Raw genomic sequence first — 23,640 nt, forward strand, 5'->3', positions numbered from 1 at the left:
CCAGTCCCCTGGGTTCAGGTCATGACACAGGTTCCTCGCTGTTGGAACTTCAGCCGCATGCACCTGAAGGGACACAGAATGGATGGCGTCAGACAGTCCTTTACAATAATCCAAGATCAGATCATCTGTAATATTCAATAGAGCAGTAGTTGGAACTGTAGGAAGTCTCATGGCCCTCCCCATCAGGATCTCGTGGGGAGAGAGACCTGTCCTCCTATCAGGTGTGCTGCGCATGCTCATGAGCACCAATGGAAGAGCATCTGGCCAACTCAAAGATGTGGATGCCACTACTTTAGCCAATCTATTCTTCAAAGTGCCATTCACTTGTTCCACAATTCCTGAAGCTTCTGGTCGATAACTACAATGCAGCTTTTGATCGATATTCAGTGTGGAGCACAACATCTTCACTATTTCGCTGTTAAAATGTTTTCCTCTGTCCAATTCCAAAGAGGCAGGCACCCCGAAGCGCGGTATCAACTCCCTGAGCAACAATTTAGCCACTGTGAGTGTATCGCACCTACGTGTAGGGTATGCCTCAACCCATCTGGAAAATACGCATACAATCACCAACACATACCGAAGGCGATTGACTCTTGGCATTTCGATGAAATCTAGTTGCATTCTATTGAAAGGCCCCCCTGACCTCCCAATGTGACTCAGTGTGACTGGTGTTCGTTTGCCTACGTTCAGTTGTTGGCAGGTAACACATCGCTTACATACTGATTCTGCTGCTATTCTGAATTTCGGGCAATACCAAGTCTGCCTAAAAACTCTCATCATAGCATCCCTTCCTAGATGTACTGGACCATGTATTTCTCTCGCCATGGGATTAGCTAATTCTTCAGGTAACACAGCTCTCCCATCTGCTGAAACCCAAAAATCCATTTCACTTCGCACACAGCCTGCTATTTCCCATGCCTTTTTCTCTGTTTCAGGTGCGTTCTCCTGCATTATCCTTAAATCCTCCCAAGTGTCTACAGTTTCTAACATCATACTTAATTCAGTCTTTTCTTCTGCACCTTCTATTTCCACCTTTGAGAAAGAATAACTTTGTTCCGCACAATAGCGTGCGACTTCATCAGCATATCTATTACCTTGTGACACAAAATCTGTATTCTTAGTATGAGCTACACACTTCACTACTGCAATATCAATAGGACCTTGTAATGCTTCTATCAGCAATCGCACAAATTCTCCATTTCGAATGGGCGAACCAGAGGAGGTCATGTAACCCCTCTGAGACCACAACTGCCCGAAATCATGAACCACACCGAAACCATATTGGCTGTCCGTGTAGATGGTGACTCTCTTTCCATTTCCTGCTATGCAGGCACGAGTTAGGGCAATAATCTCTGCTACCTGTGCGGAATGTACTCCTTCCAGGCAAGCGGCTTCCACAACTCCAGTAATGGTACAAACAGCATAAGCTGCTCTTAACCGACCAGTATCGTCTCTTAAACATGAGCCATCAACAAAGTAAATTTCATCGGGGTCAGACAATGGCTCATCCACAATATCTGGTCTGGGTTTTGTGCATAGTTCAGTCACATCAAGGCAATCGTGGTCTTCACATCCTTCGCCTTCTATTACCGTAGGTAATGGCATCAAAGTAGCAGGATTCAAGACAGAGCATCTCCTGAGAGTCACGTTTTCTGCGGCAAGTATAACTTGCTCATAACGCGTGAGCCTGCTATTGGTCAGATGCTGCGTCTTCGTCCTGGTCATTAACAATTCAACTGAATGTGATACATACACCACTACTGGATGTCCCATTACAATACTTTCGCTCCTTTCAATGCTGACACCCGTTGCAGCAACGGATTTGAGACATCCGGGCAACGCTGCGGCTACTGGATCTAATGTAGCCGAAAAATATGCAACTGGTCTACGGGCATTACCGTGGGTCTGTGCCAAGACTGACAAAGCACATCCCTCTCTCTCACAGCAATAGAGTGAAAACGACTTTTCATAATCTGGCATTCCCAGAGCCGGAGCACGACATAAATCGTCTCTCAGCTGTAAAAACGCCACCAGACATTCTTCATCCCATGGTACCGGATCACTCACCTCCTTGTGCGTCAGTTTCTGTAAGGGCTTTGCTTTCAGTGAAAAGTTAACTATCCACTGTCGGCAGTAACCCACCATTCCTAGGAACATTCTAACCTCTCTCTGAGTTGTAGGCGCATTCATTTTCATTATCGCCTCAATCCTCTCTGGGGACACCTTACGTTTCCCTTTTTCTAACCTGTGCCCTAGATACTGTACTTCTGTCAGACAATACTGTAACTTGCTCGGAGATACCTTATGTCCATTTTCAGCTAAATGATTCAGTAAGGCAATTGAATCTACTTTACAAGCTTCCTCTGTTTCTGACGCAACAAGTAGGTCATCTATGTACTGTACCAGAACCGAGTTCTGTGGCAGTACTAGATTCTCAAGATTCTTCTTCAACAACTGATTAAAGATGGATGGACTGTCTGTGAATCCTTGTGGAATTCGACACCATGTTAAAACGCGATCTTCCATTTTAAACGCAAAAAGGTACCTGCTCTCTTCATCCAATGGGATTGAAAAGAAAGCCTGGCAAAGATCTATCACTGTGAACCATTCTGCTTGACATGGTATTTGAAACAATATTACTGATGGATTCGGTACCACGGGACAACATGAAACGACTATGTTGTTAATCTTTCGTAAATCCTGAACTATCCTAAACTTCCCACTAGGTTTCTGCAAACCCATAATCGGGGAGTTACAAGGACTGCCCACAATTTCCTTCAGTATTCCCTGCTGTATCATTGACTCGATCACAGGCTTTATTCCCGCAATCGTTTCCTGGGACAATTTGTATTGAGGCGTTCTTGGAAACTCAACATTTGGTTTTACCAGAATTTTTACCGGTTCTACCCCTTTAATCAATCCTATATCTTCTCCTGTGAAATCCCACACCTCTGACGCCACTGCATCTCTTAAATCTTGTGGAAGATCTTCTACAGTCAGAGTAGGATATAGTTCTACACAGAATTTTGAATTGGCCACCTTAAAGGTAGCATCATCGTCGGTAGTCTGTACCTCCACTCCTTGTGGGGTGCAGTATATGGTGCAATTCAATTTGCATAACAAATCCCTACCTAACAGACATACCGGACTCGAGTCACAAACCACAAACTGATGTTCGTTCATGTGGTTTCCAATTTTCACAGACACTGGTTCTGTCAAGGGACTAGTCATTCTTTTATTTGCGACTCCTACCACTTGAATTGTTTCCCCTGACATTGGCAAGTCTGGAACTACCGCTGATCTCAGAGTCGAACGAGTAGCCCCAGTGTCCACTAAGAACGTAGTGGGACACCCTGCCACTTCTGCCTCAACAAATCGTCCTCTCTGATCCACTTCTAGAACTGCCCCGAGGGTACAGTCCTCTTCACTGCTCACCCGTTGTCCTGTCAATGGATCAATGTAATAACATTTTTCTTCCTCGATAAACAGAGGCATTTGTTTAAAGACCTTTCCTCCAGCTGCTATCTTCGGTGGCTGTGGGAATTGGGCCCGTGGAGCCGAAGTCCCCCCTTTGGCCACCTTACTGCTTGGGACTGTCACTTTTTGCACTGGGTCTTCTTGGACCTGCTCTTCTACTTCTTGCTCTCCATTTTCAGGGTTAAAGGGACACTCGCGTCGCCAATGCCCCACCTGATGACACAGATGACACTTTGTCGTTTTCTTTAAAGTGGCAAAGTCTATCCTAGGTCTCTGCCCTTCTTCATTATCTTTGTTCTGACCATTTGGTTTTCGTCCCATCCCCTGCTTCTGCTGGCCACCCTTCCCAGCGGACTGCATTTGCACCACCATCAATTTCTCCTTTAGATTCTTGGCTTTAGAATCTATCTCGTCACTGCAGTACCTCGCATATCGTAAAATCTCATCTAGTGGTTTGTTCTGCCAACAGATTAAATGTTGCTGTATCATCAAACAAATATCAGGTCTCAACCCCAATACAAACTTTGACACGAACTGCCCTATGTCTTTGGGATCCATTACATCTAGTCCACTGTATTGCTTGAATGTTTTCAACAATCTTTCATAAAACTCGTGAACTGTCTCCTTGGGTTCCTGCCTTGTTCGGTCTATTTTTACCCAATCTATATCCTGTGGTGGTACCTTATCTTTCAGCCATGCTATTACCCTTTCATACTTTCGCATGACTATCTCAGCTGGTCCATTAGTTCGAACATCTCTCAATGGTTCAGCATTTGGCCATTCGACACTAGTCTTACAAGGGGTCCACAAATCAGATGGGACCACGATGTCAAACAACGTGTTCAAATCTATCCACAATACTTTCGAAATTTTAACAAACCTCTCTACCTGCTTATACCACTCGACTGGGTTGTCCCGCAACTTCGGGAATGAGTTGGTAAATGCGGCTAAGTCTCCTCTACTCCAGGGCACATGTACATAATTTCCATTTGATATTTCTCGCAAAGGGAATGCCTCCATCTGCATTACCCTTCCCTCAGGGGTCATCACGTTTGTACTTCGCCTAACTGTACCCTTTTTCGACCACCTTTCTTCCCATTTATCCAGTTCTCTCCACACTCTTATCCCTGTTACCAGCTCTCTTATGTGTGTTTTTAATCCAGCAGTTCTCTTCTCATCTAGATCTTGGTCTGCGTACTGTAATCTGTGGTTACTCTGTAATGCCCTTGTCCTAGACAAATCCACGGCATACTTGTCTGCCAAATCAGTCAGTTTTTCATGAACCGCTCTAGCTTTCCTAGTAATATCCTTTGCCATGAACAATAACTCATCCTGTTCATACAATTCTATCCTCTCCAAAGGCAATGTTCCATCTATTATCTCATCTACATCTGATTTTAAACTGGTAACATCAAGCCTTTTTGCCTTTATTTCAGCTTTCAAGACACTCAATTTAGCTCCTCCATCCGCATCTCTCCCATCCCAACTCCGAGATCTACGTTTAGGTATTGGTGAATTATAGGGAGTCCTCCCCTGTTCCCATCTCTCTAAGTCCCATGCCTTTCCGTCTTCTCGGGGTGGGTGGTGAAACACTCCTTCATGCCTCCCAGCCTCTCTCTCTCCATCCTGGCTAGTTTCACGGGATTGAGGATAAGAGGTTCTATTACTCCCTCTTTCTTCCCTACTTCCCTGTGCTTCCTGAGTATTCGAGGCGTGGCGGGACCTATCGCTGTTCTCCTTTCTCCAATGTTGAACGTCTTCCCCAAGCGTATGATGAAGGCACCTAAACCTATTCTGAAAATTCCGTACCGCCTCATCTCCTCCGTTCCCCCAGAGACGGGACATTTCCTCACATTCTACAATCCTAGTATTTTGTTCCGGCTGTTCTCTCTGATTTGTAGGACCTGCATCCCCTCTATTCTCTTGACTTTGGCCTTCCCGGCCCTGACTGCTTTCGCTGGCCCCACAATGAGATACAGTCCCGTTTCCCCTGCTTTCCCACTCTGGTTCCGTTCTTGTCCTGTTACTCGGAGATACTATGGACCCGTCCCATTCCCTCAAATCAGCTCTCAACTCTGAAAAAGATCTTGGCCGCGGTCCCCTTAGATCCATTGGTCCTCTCGGACCTCCCTGTTCTGAATTGGGACCGACAGTTGTGTCTAATGGGGTGTTCCACGTTACCGAACCTGGTAATTGTTTCCATGCATTCGTCACATTATTCCTCCTTTCCATCTCAATCCTTTCCCTATCCAATTGCCTTTGTTGTTCCCCTCTATCTCTCTCAGAATTATAGATCGAAACTATGGGTCCTATGGTAACAGGCACTTGAAGAGCGTCTGGCAATCCCACAGACTCAACCCTTTCTGTGGTTGGCGTTTTCTGCACCACAAACCTTCCCACTACACTCTGTACAGTGTTGTTTGGAGGTGTTTCTCCGCCTTTGCTAGGTGTCCATTCCGATATAGGGAGTGGTGTATATCCCTCTATCTCATTCCCATCTTCCCTTGCGAGCCCTCTATCTTCTATCAATCCCACTCTCGGAGGTGGTCTATCCATTAACAATCTGTTTATCAGATTGTCCTCCGACTCGCTTTCCTCGTCTTCTTCCATGAGGTTTCCTCCTCCTGACACCTCCCTCATCGGATACATTTTCTCCACCTCAATAGTCTGTACCCTCCAACGCTTTTCCTCCTCATCCCATTTGGAATCTCGCACTGCCCTTACCGATCGCGTCAGCCTTTGTTGACGCCTGTTCAAATTTCGGTCGTGTGCAGCCTTAATCCATGCATTAAGAGCCTCAAACTGTGTTGGTCTAGGTGAGGGTTTCAATGAGGACATGGTTGCTTTTAGCCGATGTAACACCTCTAATTTAAACGTCCCGTACTTCGGGAACTGCATTTCCTCATTTCCTTCCGTAAGCTTATTCCAAGCCCCAATCCACAATATCGTATGCAGCCCAACATTCGTTGCCATATAATGAGCTGGCGTACCCTCTGGGGGAGCCTCTTCCCCGTAATAATGTTCACTTCGTTTACGTTTAAAAATCCCTTTCAAACACTTAAAACACTTCATGATTTCTCTTTTCTCCGCGTTTGTTTACTTCCTGATGATATTCCACCAACCTCGGCGCCGTTCTCACTAACTGGCCTATCCGTACGCGGCTTTCCTCCGACGTCACTCTAGCCGCCCAACCAGAGCGCGGCTCTAGCTAACGTCACACCAACCGCTCAATCAGAGCGCGGCTCTAGCCGACGTCACCCGTCCCCCTTCGCAGCAGTTCCCCTCCTTTCTCAGCTTGTCTCCTCGGTCATGCACGCATCCCATTCATACTCTGAAAAATGATTACTTCCGTCCAAGCGATCACCTTTCTTTGACTGTACGCCCACAGTCTTTCTGTAGTTGTCCCCCTAACTTGGCGAAATGTCTTTCCGTTTACTTCCAGACAATCGCCTTCTCCGATAGGTTACTCACACGCAGTAACTTTCGACCAGCGTCCGTTACTCATACACTCACTCTTACACTCCCCCTATCTTGGATCCACGGCGGTCAATGGTACCTCGTGACCTCCGTACTATGGTCGACAACTACCCTGGATGTTCGATACACCCAAAACCACTTAAGCTCTGGCCTGAACTTAAGATTTCACCAGTTCACCCGTTTACCAGGTTACCAGTTTACCAGGTTGCGCGCGCTCACAACCTTCTCTCATTCACACTACAGGCATTCAACTCCGCAAGACATTACAATACAAATACAACACAAAACACCGCAATCTGTTCACGCATGACCCTTTTTATACTCACTCTCCGATACTGCTGCTTTTCTCGCACCGTCTGCACCTTTCGGCACACGATTCTTCCGCTGCTCGTCTCTCGACGTCTCGGGCCTTGGGGTAAACTAACCTCTCTAGATTACCTTCCTCAAGAAGATAACCATCCTCTGCTACCAACTGCTAACGCGGGATTACTGGTTACTAATTATCTTGCCAAATCCCTTCTTCCTGTCGACTGAATCGTTGGTACCTGTCTTGAGTAAAAGGTAATCTCGAGGTAAACAATCAATTTAAGAACTTACACCACTCTAAATGACCACTGACCAAAATTAAGTTTTAAAGATTTAATATAAAGTCAAAGATAACTGAAGATACAAACTTCTCAAAATGAGATTCAAAAGGTATATCGGAATCACTATGAACATGAACTTCTTGAATAGTCTGAGTCTGAAGAACAAAATAATAAGTACAAGTTCGAATACCATCAGGGTTGCTAAAATGGATACAAGTTGCAACCTCACAGTCATTACAGAAAAGAAAATTTAAGGTTAGTCAGTCCCTACACTATACTAAATGACATCCCTACTTAGCAAGATCTTAACCCTCTAGGTGTCAGCCGTGGTGACTTCCTAAGAAGATCACGCACTTCTCTTTGTCTCTTCTCTGATAATGGGTCTCTCCTGATCAGCCTATCTGCCTACCCATCCGCTTCCTTAGGCTCCCAAAATCATCTGCTCTGCTCTCCTCCCGGGTCACTTTCCCTAATACCAAATCACATTTCCAATAGAAACGCCCCTTGGGACGCCCCTCACGTGGTACATCTTTCCGCGGCAAACTCCATGATGGTACTCTTGAAGACCCTCGTTAAAGTTGACCTTGGTTCCCAGGCTCCTTCTTCCGTGCGCTGATACCCCCTGAAATTCCTGGAAACTCCTACAGGCCTGCGCAAGGCGCCACTGAACAAAGTCCCTTTCATTCGAGCTGATTAGGACCCTCGCACCTGCATACAGCTCGTCCTGCAGTGGGCCTCAAATTCCAGACTTCACCATATCTTAGGCCATAAAACACTCTCTGAGCTTCATACTGGACACCTCACGACCTCTCCTCTAACGAGCACATGACGATTTAAACTACATGACATTATCGGCTCTGGCCTACTTGATTTACATGCAGCAGGTTCCTGCACTCTTAAAACGTTAACTTGATTTAAACAGCAAACATTCTTAACTAGCATACGTTTCTAAAATAACACATCTATAAAGCATATACTTTTAACCCTAAGTTCAATAGTACATTTTGAAAGAACTATGTCAACCTTGTCTCACATTATTTTAGCAGCACGTTTAGATTTGCTTGTGAATTGCCATGAGGCCTACACAAAATACTGGGTTTTAGAGTTACATTCAACTCTTACATTATTCCTTTAACATGAGAACATGAGGTTTTCATATTCATCCCAAACATTTCTACATTAGTCTCACACAGTTATGATTATCGTTACTCTACTTAAACATTCTATGCATTTCACCACTGAATATAAGACACTCTGTGTATTTCACTTCTAAATATAAACACTCTGGTGCAAAGTACATGTGAACTAACTACGTGCTTGTAAATATGGCGTACTTATACATTTTTTTCAAACTTGTGCTCTCTCAGTTGCATTGTCGAACATCTATAGACCCCCTTAAACATAAGAGGTACAACAAGACCGTGATCCATAAGATTACAACCTGTACATGTATCAAGACATTTTATGAAATAAAATCAAGAATAGAAAATTAGAACTGATTACCTTTTCTCTCTTTCAAATATTCAGGGTCAACCAAGACAACACCATCTATAAGAAACCAAACATAAGAAGAATCAGATACGGGTGAAATCTTTGAACAAATCTAGAGAAACAATAATTGCATTGTATTACACAGTTTCACTCCTCCTTAAAATCCATACCCATTGGCTATATCAATGTCTTATTACACGACAGATACCGGCGTGAAAATAAATTTATTCTGTACATTGCTACAAATGGGAGACGTTTGACTGGGTAAGGAATGCAGCTTCAAGGTAGATACTAAGATTTTAATAAAGATAGGACACTGTTTCTAATGACATGGAGATGCGATAGAAGGAAGGAGACCCTAATACAGTGATGGAGGTTGGTCATTTATGAGCATACCCTGAAATTCTATATTTGAAGATGTGGTCTAGTAGCTAAAGGGCTAACCTTACATTTTGGAGTATGGATGCAGAGAATAGGAAGTTGGCAAATATTTACAATACTATTCCACAGAGAAAGTGACAATTAAAGTCGAACTAAAACTATTTGCATTCATGTACATAAATCTGCATGGTGACTCAGATGATCCGCTGCCATTGATGGTGGTATGCCTATCCAACTTTGAAGAAGTCCTCTCTTTACACAAGCTTTGTAGAACAACACTGGTGGTTCTGAAAGGCATCCATGTGCTTTCAATTATTTTTGGATAGAAAGGTCCTATAAGTTATGAGGAGCACAACAGTGTCCCTTCATGAATACTGTCACCATCACAACTCATCTTTCAAAAGTATAACAATAAAATGTGTACTGTGCATCATTGACTTTTGAGGACTGTGGACGACACTTGCAAGTCTGTGAGCGTGGCTGTGGAGACCGCTCTCAATTATAGATTGTTCTTGAGGACAACGGTGTATGAAAGAGAGCAGGTTATACCCAACTATAAAGGAAACAAATATTAAAATAATAATTAAATCTAAAACCAGTAGAAAGAAACCCTTATCCACCAGACTCTCCTTGTTATCACTCCTTATCTGCCTTGAAAATACCTCTCCTCTACCCATCTCCACCTAGCAGTGACCCCGAAAATGAATAGGGCAAGAAGTTGAGGTAGGTCATTTGTCTACAACATGGCCTGACAGTGGAATACAATACCCCTCTCCCTTCGAGCTGAATCCCATGTGCTTCCCTTACGAAGACTTCTTAATACCTGGCTCTTCCAGCAACCTGGTGCTTAGTCCGCTGTAAACTGCGGTCTAGACGCAAGTGCTGGGACGCCTTCAGGTAGCTACGCGCTAAATAAAAGCTAACAATAATAATAATCTTCAGTGGTGCTAAGTAAACACATGACTAAATCCCAGCAGTCCCAAATAGCACTTAACTGTTGATGTTCATTGTTATGTTCTGTTGCTGTGTTAAGGTACTGTATTGTGTTGTGTTGTAATCAGCGGCGGTCGACACAGGTAAACGTGGTTTAATACGCTGGTTGTAATACAGTTGTGTTTTGTAATTGTTGCTCTACACAGCCACCTTCATCGTCTTCACACAAGGCGGCCACATTTCTAGTCAAAAACAGCACATTTCAGAAGAGTTTCAGTGGGAAACAAACAATTAGAACTAACCACTGTTAGTATATCAGTGTCAAAGCTCTGAATGTTTAAGTGATCCCAATCAGCTCTAAGCCATGTCCGAGCTCATGTCTTAAAATACCACTTTCCCTCAATCATTTCATCTGATCCACAGAGGCTGCTCAGAATGTTCACTCTAAACTAAACATGCTCTGGGGACCAATGACATCTGGACAGTCAATCAAGATGCACAGAATGTCATCACAGCGTCTTATTACCTGGCCTCTTTCCAAGCACTCTAGTGTGAGCTGAAGAGACTCCAATGCTCCTTTCGCATTCCCCTACCCTTGTCCTGGCTTCAGCAGGAATGGTGGTCACTGCAGTGATTTGCTGGTGCCAGCAGTCACTGCTACACTGAAGGGAAAGGATGCTCTGCATCCCATGTGGCTACTAGTAAAACCCAAGCAGACTTTTTTTATTCTCTTCCACAAGCCAGGCAGAGAGAAATTATTTCACAGTAGGGTCTCTCGCGCCAGTCACTAATGAGTGTTAAGCAAATCTTGGATCCATACGATGACTGAATCCCACTGTATACAAAACAATCTACCATAATCATTGTGCAGAAATGAACATTGGAGTGGGGTAGATTGGATCAGAGTGGCGAGGATTGTGGTAGATTGGAGTGTGGTAGATTAGAGTGGAGTGGAGTACGATGGGGTAAATTAGAGGGTGGTGGAATGGGGTGGATTGGTGTAGATTAGGGTACATTGGCATGAACTGGCGTAGTTTGGAGTGTTGTAGAGTGGTTTATATTGGATTGGAGTGGCAAAGATTGGATTGGGGTGGAGTGGAGAATATTGTGGGAGAGTGAGGTGGGATAGATTGGGGTAAAGTGGATCGAAGTGGGGTAGATTGGGGTGGAGTGAAGTAGTTCGGGGTGCTTGCAGTGGTGTAGATTGGATTGGAGTGGGGGTAAATGACAGTGGAGTGGAGTGGGATTGGCTGGAATACAGTAAATTGGAGTGAGGTAGATAGGGGTGGAGAGGAGTAGATTGGAGAGGATTGGGATAGATTGGAGTGGAGCAGAGTGGGATATGCTGGGGTATAGTGGGGTAGATTGGAGTTGAGGCAGATAGATAGGAGTACATAGGAGTGGAGAGGGGTAGACTGTGGTAGATTGCAGTGGAGTGCGGTAGATTGGAGTGGAGTGTATTGGGTATATTGGAGTTAAGTGGGTTAGATCAGGGTGGAGTGGGGTGGATTAGGGTAAATTGTGGTGGAGTGGGTTATATTGCAGTGGAGTGAGGTAGATTGGAGTGGGGTGGATTGGCGTACCTTAGAGTGGAGTAGTGTAAACTGGATTGGAGTTGCATAGATTGGGGTGGAGTGCAGTGGAGTAGATTGGAGTGAAGTGGACTGGGGTGGAGTGGAAGGGAGTAGCTTGTGGTAGGGTGGAGTGTGGTATATTGGAGTGTAATGGGGTAGACTGGAGTGGAGTGGAGTAAATTTGAGTAGTGTGGAGTGAGTAAGATTGAAGTGGAGTTGGTAGATTGGTTAGATTGTAGTGAAGTGGAGTAGAGTAGATTGGGGAAGACTCGAGTAGAGTGGGATAGATTGGAGTTGGGTAGTTTGGAGAGGAGTGGAGTAGATTGGGGTAGAATGGAGCGGGGTACATTGGTGTGGAGTAGCGTGGGGTAAGGGGTGTAGAGTAGAGCAGCATGTAGAGGAGTTGGATTAGTGTCAGAGTGGAGGGGCATAGAGTGGAGTGTCATATGGTAGAGTGGCATGTCGTGTAGTGATGTGAAGTGGAGTGTTGTAAAATGGAGAGGCATGTCATACAGTGGGGTGGAGTGGAGTGGAATGGAGTGGCGTAGAATGGAGTGACGTAGAGTGGAGGGGCACAGAGTGTTTTAGAGTGGAGTGGCGTGGTATGGAGTATGCATGGTGTGGTAGTGTACGGCGATTACAGACAACAAATTTTCAATTGAAATGACCATTAAGTTTGCAAAGACAAAGTTTTACTGTGCACAGCAAATACTGTGTGAAAATGTCATCACCAAGTGTTTGAATGAGTGTTGACTGTATTCAAATATTGTTTTCACCACTTTCAGAATTACAAAAAAATGTGTCATTTGTACTTTCCTAATTCTGATATATTTTGAAATATCAGCACAGTTCATTTTTGCTACGTGCTAAAAAAAGGCCTTTAATTTCACTGCAAGACTGTCAAATAAAACCTCTCACTTTGAATTCAGAGAAAGAAACGTGAACACTAAGCCCCCTCAGAAAACAGAGCCTGAAATTCGGCCTTTGTCTTTGAATGCACAACAAATGTGACAAGATAAGAACAAGATTTAGGGGCAGATTCCGATTCGGTAAAATCCCATACGAATAGCCGTATGGAGCATTTTTCCCGTACGAATCGTATCCTCGAACGTCCCCGTACGTACGATGTAGTACGATGCCTCCCCCAACAGTTTTCCGTCCGAATCGTACCAAAGCCCGTACGACTCAATAATCTGTATGAATCGCATTCGGAACGCACAGTACGCGATGTCCGTATGGATCGAAGCATCATTTTCCGACCCAGCAAGTACGATTCGTCCAGTCAACACTCCGTACAACTCATTTTTTACGAGAGCTCAAAATGTCCGGAAAAGCTAAATTTTGACTCGAAGTGCGTGCAAAACGGACCGCCCGGTACGGTTCGTACACCCCATGATCGTGGGTGTACGAATCGTACCCCTACGATCATGAGGTGTACGAACCGTACCCCATGATCGTAGGTGTACGAACCGTACCCTATGTGATTGTGTGGCTCTCCGTACGAATTGCTCATGCGCGACGTTTACCGTACGAATCGCCTACTCATTCCCCGGTCTGGATCGTACTTGTCGGGTCATACGGCATGTTTACGATTCGTACGGTTCACTTTCAGGGTCCGTATCGTACGGATTTTCCCATACTTTTTGTACGGTTCGCAACAATTTGGACGTATATTTTTACTACGGATCGTACTACGCAATTCGAACGGATTTGTACAATTCGTACGGAAACAGCTACGAATTTGAATCGTCGTACGGATTTGTTTCCCGAACCGGAATCGACCCCTATATGTACTGTTTACAGAAAACAAGCACACGGAATCATACAGTAAGGAAGCACCTCTCCTAAGCATGGACTAATTCAAGCTGCACAGCCAAAAATAATTAAAGCCAGCAAATAAAAAAGCAAGCAACTATGACTTACAAACCAGAAAGCCAATCACAAGCAATGGGCGGAATGCATTCCCAGGGAGGCTTTCAGAATGCCGAAAAGAAGTCATTTGCAAACCATACAGCTGTCTGTCTAGTAGTCTTCAACTTAAAAATGCATCTGTTAGAAATGGGGTAGCCAATTCTACGGGTGTAGCATGGTGCAGAGCGGGCAGGCCAAACTCCTGAGGACATGTATGAAGCATCCCCGCAGTACGCACAGACGACGCACAAGGCACCCCACAAAAAGAGACACAACACCAGTTTGGGTGAAAAAGAATAACTTTTGTATTGGGTCAAATATGCAAAATAAATCATAGTAATCACACTGTTGCGCCAACTGGCGCCAGGGTAATATATACACTGGGGATTATTTACAGGGCAGGGCCAATCGGGCCGCTGCAAGACCCATGGGGAAAGGATAATGGATGAAGGAACAAAAAAAGTCCATCAAGTGCAATGCAGGAATAGAAAAAAAACATAAAGCATTCTCAGATGGCATAAGACATTAGGGGGAAACATTAACACATGGTGCATGGCATAACACAGGGCCTAGCAGCCCTCCTTAGCATTAACTCATTTAACATGGGGGCATATACCATCAGCATAAATCACATTAGTAGGGCATAAGATCCCGTGTAGCCTGGGGCAGAAACAACACTGCCTGAGCGACACTGCCCTACAACGTTTTTAGCATCGGAGTATTAGGCATCACAGGAGCATAGGTCTCCTCATTAGCAGAAACCCCCGGAGCATCTAGCATGAAGCCTATGGCAGGAAACACGCTCAACATGGGGCATTAATCACATTAACAGTGGGCAGAATCATTAGGTAGCAAACACACAGTGATCAGGCCGACAGCCTGAATTAGCACCTTACGCCGGCCGTCGGAGGGGACCTGGAACAGGAATACCATGGGCATATTCTGCATTCGATATGGGTCTCATTTAGCATGGGGTATTTCCTTAGGCATAGAAACACATTATGCTGTTCCTCAGTGTGCATGAACCATGAGGCGGGCATAATCTTCATAGCATCAAGCCCCCTATGCCCAAAATCGACAGCAGTGAGGCACAGTAGGTATACCACAGTATATCAGGCATAAACACATAACCAGTGGTACATCTCTACAATTTAACTCCTGCGGCAGACACCCAACCTGGTACCAAGCCCCCTGCAGATACAACCCTCCGTAGCAGCTCCGGGGAATGTCACCACCTATTCTGGTCCTAAGCCTCTGGCAGCCATCTGCTTACTTCTAGGAGATGAGGTACTTAGGCCCCCAAGGTCCAGTACAGTGTTCCTGTAGTGTTGGAGCTCTCCGGGACTCTGAAATCCCCCAGTGCTGAGGCCCACAACAGTGCAGCGGCCCGCAACTGCGGCGCCACTGAAAGGTTCTGCAATGCCCAAGTACCGGGGGCAGGCACCGGCAATGTACCCCGACACACCGTCCTGTCCACGGACTGATCGAGGCCCCACTCACCGGGCTCTCCTCTATGCACGGACTGGCGGGGCGGGCTATAGGCATCTCTCCACTCCTGTAGGGCTCTCCTCCGCTCCCGGGGAGCCCTGCCAATGAAAGCACCTCCTTCGGCTTCTGTCGGCCTCTTCCTGCTTATCGGCCGGGCAGCCAATCAGTGCGCGGCTTTTGGGGCGCGGCGTTAGCCGGCAATCAGGGCGCGCCCTCCAGTGGGCGTGACGGCAAGGCCCAATCGCGCGCGGCGGGCGGGGGCACAGGCGGTGACGTGGCCGACGCCCCAGCCACGTGACATCGCCCTCCTTCGCTTCACTAGGCCCGGTGCGGGCCTCCTCAATGCCACGGCGGCCCTCTCCTGGCTCCAAGGGGCCGCGGCGGGAATGCAGACAACAGTACTCCCTCCACAGCGGTGCAGGCACCCACGTCGCAGCGGTGATTGCCAATTAGCGCACACTTCTTCGAACGGCCCTGGGGGCCGCGGCGGTGAGTACTTCAGCAGCGCGTCACACGTGCTTACCTATGGCCATTCTAGAAGCGCGGGGTGGCCTCCCGCCTTCTGCTTCTCGGCACTCGCACCTCCGGCACAGTGCTTCCGACACACAGCGCTTGGAAGGCACAGTTCTTTTAACACAGCACTGTAGGACCCTGCAGCATAGCGCTTAACAGGCAGCAATTCTTTCCAGCCCTGACAGGCAGCGCTTCCAGTAGCAAAGCGCAAGGGGGGGCAGACAGTCCCCACAGCAAGCCTCAGAGACCCCAGGGTACCACTTCTCACCTCCTGGGGGGGTCTAGTCCAAGGTGCTCCTTCCTTTCCAGGCACTTGGGAGCCGTCACGGCCCAGGGGTAGCTCTCCTTCTCTCTTCAGGGGCTTTTTAGGTGTAGCGCTCGCGTGACGCAAGATCCCAGCACCCTCAGGGACCTAGGATGGCGCTCCTCCTTCAGGGGCCAAGGGGCAGAGCAGCAGACACTATTGGGAAAGGTCAGCAGTCCGTGGGAACTTATCAAGACAGGGCGGTAGGCTTTACCCATCCTCCACAGTAGCGTGGCCCTCCTCCTGTACAGCAGCCTGTACTCCTGCAATGGGGCTTTCACTAGCCCTGGGGACAGCAGGGGGGTTTCAGTAAGGTGCAGGGTCCAGCACACATGCCCAAGTGGCGGTATACCCTGGCAGCAGGTCCCCTCACATTCATGTCCCTGCTCTGTCTGAGCACATGGTGGCACAGCTCCTTTATTTATGCACCCCTCACCCCACCTACCAGGCAGTGCCAGAAGCTTCTAGAAACCTCTGGGAAACTGGTTCTAACTGGCTCATGGGGAGGAGTAGAGCACCCTGGGTGCCAGGCTTTCCCTCCAGAAGCTGGGATGGCTGGGTACCGAACAACTAGACTGCTAACCCACCACAGTCAGGTGGCACCACACATAGCCATGGCATCCATTTCAAATGCAGCATGTTACCAGGGTACATTTCTACAATGGGGGTTAACAAGTGCGCACACCATTGCATTATATTCAACATGGCGTCTCACACCACACATGGCCTATACAATCTTCTACCATGGGGGAGACATCCTAAAATAGGGGGGTGAAAAGCGAAAAAATTTGGGGAAATGGGCCAAGTCCAACAGCATCCATGCAAAAAAAGACCAAAACACTCATAGATATCCATGCACACATACCATCCGACATATAGGCACCCTGCAGCATGAAGACTTACAAACAAAAATGACTAAATACAAATGCTAACAGGCATTCAGACTCAATACACACAGGACTGCAGAGGCACTCAGACCATAAGATCATACAGATACCTATAACCCAGGCAGGGGAAGAGATGGGGAAAAAATGCTTCAAACCCATCCCTCGACTGAGGGGGAAACACACGCCCAGGCACCCCAGTTTGAAAACATTAACCCTCCTTGCACTGCCAAGCAGCCAATTAGGAGCTGTTGGCACAACAATAGCCAAGAGCGGGAGAGGTAGAGTTTGTTTTATTTACTTCCAAGCCTTGCCTAAGCTTGTCAGATCTAGGGACCAAAGGCAAAGAAATACCCTGACCCACACTGTCCCAGAGAAGGGAGAACAATGCACCTGCCGTTGGACAAAACAGAGGTAAATAAGTTACAACAATCCCTCCTCCCTTGGATAAGACTGAGGAGTTAGAGGGCAAACACTTCATATGCCCTTGAAAAAGACAGGTATACATTACCCTCCGAGCACAGGACAATACATGTCTGGTAGATGTCCATAGCAATCCCCTGCTACGAGGGATATTTGGATTGATAAAAATAATAACTAACCATTCTATGCTTTTTTGATCTCTTGTGATGCTCGTCCTATTACAATTACTAATAATGCATGTGGGGAACATAAATGGACTGCAGTGGCAGGGAAGGGAGGTACATAGAATGACTTCAGGAGTGACAGGTATCATCTAGAAGGGCTGGGTTTGTGGAGGGACACTAAGAGGGGGCAACAGTGCACAACAGGGTAGCATACAGGGTGTTTATTAAGGATGGTGGGCACACAGGCACTGCATGTGGCCTATAATGGAGATACAGGTGAGGTAGGGGCACACAGCAGCTTTGATAGAACTCCACCTCTATTCCCTGGAGAGTAGTCTCCTGCTAAGGAAGACTACAGACTGGTTAGGTGATTTTAATCTTTCCATTTGTCCCTTGTCACTCTCTAGGGCTTGTGGAGTGTTAGATAATAGTGATAATAACATATCACATTTTCCGCATAATGCCTATGGTGACGCTATTAATATTATCCTGGCAACATATGATTAAGAGCTACTGCAACCTGGTAAGGATGCGGATGGCCAAATTATTCCCACTTATACGGGAAGGAATTTTAACTCCCTCATTGATCACGTTATGGCATCATCTTTTATTGCGCCAAATTTTTTGACCTCAGTAATCCAGGACCCTACACTTAGTGATCACAACCGTATCGTTGTGGAAACTGAGTTATGGAAGTGTAGTAGACAGCAGGTGACCAGAAGGTTGTGTAACATTGAGCCGCATAGGCGAAATGGAACACGGTTAAGATGGAAAGGGGAAAAATCGGCAATTGTTATGAGCATGATCATATCCAAATCCTTCGTTGAAATTGAAGGCATTCTGAATATGGGTAGTACATCTACTGTTATCATGGACAATTTTATTAAAATCAATAAAACTATTGAGGATGTTTTTACTAATAGCAGGAATGTCAAGCCCTCTCAGGGAAAGGGTTGGTTCGATCATGCATGTACCGCTATCTTACCTCGATTGAAACAGGCCCTAGGAGTTAGACCAAGGGACAAAATGTTGGTTGTTCACCTGAGATCTGAATATAAATTGGCATTGTCTAGTAGAAAGAAGGAGTTACAACAAGAAGCGTGGGATAACCTAACGCGGGCGGCAGAAATCTCAGATAACTGCCTGTTTTGGTCTACAGTAAATTCTCCTTTTCTTAGGGATGATAAAGCACCACACCTTGTATCCAATGTTGGTAGCGAGGCCTGGATCTCCCATTTTTCTGCCATATTTCAAGGAACAGGTTTTACTGATGTTGAATCAAGAATTTGGCCCATAGTCCCTCTAGACATTACCCTCTCAGAAGTTGAAAACAGCATCAAGTCTAGCAAGGGGGGAAAGCGCAGGGTCCAGATGGAGTACCCATCGACGTCTATAAGACAGTCCCACGGTTGTGGGGACCCAAACTTACACTGGCACTGAATGCAGCCGTAACAACCCAGATTCCACCCACGTGGGGTGATTCCATCATTGTCCCTATATATAAGAAAGGGGACAAGGCGGCAGCTAGTAATTATCGCCCGATCAGTTTGCTCGACTCTTCCGTAAAAATTATGAGCTGGGTGCTGTTGTTAAGGCTGGAAGAGTGGGCGGAAGAAAATGAGATCTTGGCAAACTCCCAATATGGTTTCAGAAAGGGGCGAGGAACACTCGATCAATGCCTGAACTTAGATCTAATTATTGGAAAGTATACCAGGGCCAAGCCAGGCACTTTATATCTTTGCTTTGCCGATCTAAGCAGTGCATTTGATCTTGTAGACCATTCCATCTTATGGCCAGTCCTGTTGGAACTCGGCGCACCAGAGGCTATCATTTTCTTCCTAGCTAGATTATATGATAGAATGCAAACTTGTGTGCGTTTCGGGGTATGAGGGGAGTGTACCCCAAATTTTGAAGTAAAGCGCGGGATAAGACAGGGCTGTGTCCTAGCCCCTTTTTTGTTTACTCTTTTTATTAATGCGGTCGATATGGTCCTGAAAACAGTCAAAGCAGATGCTCCCCAGATTGGCGGAACAGGTGTCCCAGCTCTGCTTTATGCAGATGATGCTGTGCTCCTGTCCCGGACTCCGATAGGTCTGCAGCGACTGATGGACCAGTTTTCAGATTTTATCAGCAAACGGAGGCTAGTCATTAATAAGAGTAAAACTCACACTATGGGCCCGATTCACAGAACTAACTTAAGACAAAATCCTAAACTTACTACTTTTGGTATTCACAGAAGTTAGGATTTTGTCTTAAGTTTGTCTTAAGACAGATTTAAGACAAACTTAAGACAAAATCCTAACTTCTGTGAATACCAAAAGTAGTAAGTTTAGGATTTTGTCTTAGTTACTTCTGTGAATCAGGCCCTATGATTTGTGGTGCTAGAGTTAAGAAAAATCATGCCTTTTTCATTGATGGGGTGAAAGTTCAGGATGTGGATAAATTCTGTTATCTGGGCGTCCTCTTTTCTCATGATGGTAGTTGGTCTTATGATTTAATAATGTTAGGTCCAAAATGAAGAAAAGCGCCTATGGTATTTTTAAATTTGCCACTAAGATCGGCGACAGAAGAATCAGTGACATGATCCAAATATATAATGCGAGGAGTGTTTCCATCGCATTATACGGGGCGGGGTTGTGGGGCAATACTAACACTGACTCCTTGCAAAGGGAGGAAAATTGTTTTGTTAAAAAATTGCTTTCTGTTCCCACATCAGCCTCCACTGATTTGATCCATAGGGAAGTTGGGGTTGCCCACTTAAGTGACCTGATTTTGTTTAGGCCACTAATGGTATGGCGTGCCATCTGGATTAAGGAAGAGAGAGCCTTTAACCAGTCTGTCATTGGGGATTGTCTTAAACTGGATAATTTTTTGAAGATACCATGGCTCAAATATATTGTGGACAGTTTTCAAATTATATATGGACTCAACATAGTGGCAGATCCAGGTTCTGCTAGTAACTATTCAAAGTTAGACATGAAACAAATTTTCATGATGTATAGAGCCCAAAAACGTGTAGCATCCAGTGGACGCATCACTTCAGTTATTTTGTACAATAAATATATGAAAAGTGAGGGCTTCCAATTGTACTTGAGCCAGGTAACCAGACCAGCTCATAGGTTTGTTCTTACTAGACTTAGACTCGGGTTGGCTCATGGGTTGGTGGCTTTCCCACAATTAAAAAAGCATCCAGTTGGACCATGCCCATGCGATGGTCACTCGAAACAGAGCACCCTGCACTTTATGCTAATTTGTACTCTTTTTATGAACTTGAGGATTGTTTATCTAAAACCAATTTTAAAAAAATATGCTATTTTTAATGTGGAGGATGCTATGAAACAGATTTATGAATTGAATTCTCCGGACAAATGTTTTTATATTGCCATGTTTTTATGTAAGTCAATGCAGCTTAGGAAAAGCATGATTTTTTAATTTTGTTATATCTGTACAATTATGTAATCATTCTGCTTATGTGTTTTTATGGTAATTGTTCTTTTAATGCACCGAATAAAGCTTCATGAAATGATGATGAAAAATGACTACAGACTGGTATATGCCATCTTCGTTCAGTTGTGAAAGCACTGCTCCCACACCATGCTTTGAAGCTTCTGTCTGCACTGAAAATTCTTTGGAGTAGTCAGGTGCCTTGAGCACGGGCGCCATGCACATGGTTGCCTTCAGGGTTTCAAAAGGGGTCTGACAGTCATCAGTCCAGATCACTTTCCATGGCTGCTTCCTGGAAGTCAGCTCAGTCAAGTGGGCAACAATAGTGTCATAGCCCAGGACAAATCTCCTATAGTAACAGGTGAGACCTAACAAGGCTCTCACCTCTGTCTGGGTCTTGAAGGGCTCCCAAGCCTGAATGGTGTCAATCTTAGCTTGTAGGGGGGCCACCTAGCTGCTTCCTACCTGGTACCCTAAGTACACCATTGACCACTGCCCGATCTGGCACTAAATGGCCTTGATCGTGAGGCCTGCCTCCTGCAAAGCCTTCAACCCAGACTCCACAGCTGGAACTGAACACTGCAAAGTCATTTTTTTTTTTTAATAATTTTTTATTGCAGAGTCAAGAATAAGACATACAGTTGTATATATCGATACGCCCACTCCCACCACATCCCACCTACAAATCTTCCCTCAGGATTTTTACACAGCCATTATGCCCACATCCCGGAGGCTGGGCGGCGTCATTTAGCCAGTGTGTGATCCGATAGCGGTTCATGTAGGCCAGGGCGCGCCCGGTCAGGATAGTCGACATCTGCTTTTTTTTATCCCTAAACTCCCTTTCCCCACTCCTTACGGTTGAATGATCTACGCCTGAAGCCAAATAGGGAATCCTGGCCTATGCTCCTAACATGGTCCCTGACCCTTCACCAGCCAATACGTCCTTTGGTGCAGTCACTCATGGGGTCACGCCCCCCAGACATCCATGTTACCCCCCACGCATCTTGACCATATTACTCAGAACACCAGCTTACTCCTCCCTACTACCGAAATCACCCCTTTATAACAACCTGGGGTTCCCCACCCGCCCCTCCCATCCCCTCATCAACTGCAACTTCAACTGGTGTGGGCCCGACTCGTAATGCAATCAACCCATAGTAAGAGACCATTGTATCCTTATTCGCTATCTGGTGTATCTATTAGGAACTTCTGTTCACAACCCTTCGCGTTTAACCGTCTTCGGTCTCTAAACTGTTTTTGAACGTTTGCGTCAGGTCTTCCCGTGCTCTTGCCATTTCTAAGCTCTTTTCCCTGGCTGTGCGGGTAGCTTGCCTGCGCCTAATAGTGCCCTCGCTACTGGCCCATTTGCACATTTCACTCGCCCATCTCGTACTCGAGGGGCCCTCCTTCGACTTCCAGTGCCAGGTTATCTCCCTCTGGGCTAGCATAAGGCCCAACTCAATAAACTTGCTGGTGATCTTTGTATTTTTTGTGTGAGGAAACCACAGCAGCAAACAAGTCGCCATGTCATAATCTATTTGCCTGTCCGTGGCCCCGTTTAATAGCTCCCCTACCTCAGCCCAGTATTGTCCCAACTTAGGGCAGTCCCATAACATGTGTTCGAGCTCTGCATCAAGCATCCGGCATTGGGGGCAGGCTGCATCCTGGACCTTGAAATACTTCTTTATCTTCCCCGGGGTAAGGTAGGCCCTATGAAGCACAAAAAAGTGCACTTGTTGGAAGCAAGCATTCCTGCTCCCCTTCCATGTTCTCCTCAGAATCTGCCCCCACGTCACATCTGGTATAGGTTTCCCCACGCTCAACTCCCATTTCTGCTTGAGTGTAGTAAGTGGTTCTAATCCTTCTTGCAACATTCGAGACTGTAAGCAAGTTATCGCCTTGAAAGTGCCCGCTGCCATCACCACGTACTGGCAAGCCATCGTCATTTTGGGTTCCAATTGCCCCGATTTCCAATGTTTCTTAATCGCCGATGTAACAGCCATGTGCAGCAGGAAATGCCCATCAGGAAGACCATACTGTTCCTGCACTGCTCGAAAAGGCAACAATTCGCCCTCAGCATACAGGTCCCCTATGACTTGGAGCCCCAGGTCTTCCCATTCCAACAGCCGAGACCAGTCCCCTCCATGCGGCAGCGCCGTCAGCATACCCAATGGAATTTCGGGCGCATATGGGTGAATGACCCCTGCCCTACGCTGACTTTTATTCCAGCACAATCTCAGGGTTCTTTCTTCTACCGTTAACTGCTTCAGTTCTAGCTTTTGTTGCATGACAATATAGGAGAGTACATGTCTCTGGATTCCCTGCTCACGGTCCCGTTCCGGGCCCCTGAACTCAATGGCGATATTCTGCGTGAGGACCTGTAGCTGCGCTGCTAAATAGTAAAGTTCAAAGTTAGGGACAGCTAATCCTCCGTCCAACTTTGGTCTCAGCAGCGTATCTAGCGCCACTCGTCTCCTGCCATGTCCCCAAATGAAGTCTATTGTGAGCGTACGTAGTTCGCGAAAGAATTTCGGGGGTATCCACAGTGGTAGCGTACGAAAATAGTAAAGTAATCGCGGCAGGGCCACC

The 23,640-nt window shown here is 46.1% G+C and overlaps 1 protein-coding gene across 5 annotated transcripts in view; it reads right to left on the bottom strand.

Annotated features, from left to right (window-relative positions):
• ARRB1 (arrestin beta 1) overlaps positions 1 to 23,640 on the bottom strand; it is an 841,034-nt gene that overhangs the window by 188,883 nt on the left and 628,511 nt on the right. For all 5 annotated transcript variants that reach the window (XM_078658595.1, XM_078658596.1, XM_078658593.1 and 2 more), the window contains one exon: positions 9,045 to 9,089. In XM_078658595.1, the coding sequence (XP_078514721.1) occupies positions 9,045 to 9,089 (45 nt within the window). The remainder of the gene's footprint in view (positions 1 to 9,044; positions 9,090 to 23,640) is intronic.

The sequence above is a fragment of the Lissotriton helveticus genome, chromosome 8 (genome assembly GCF_964261635.1).
Source record: "Lissotriton helveticus chromosome 8, aLisHel1.1, whole genome shotgun sequence".
Classification (NCBI taxonomy): Eukaryota; Metazoa; Chordata; class Amphibia; order Caudata; family Salamandridae; genus Lissotriton; species Lissotriton helveticus.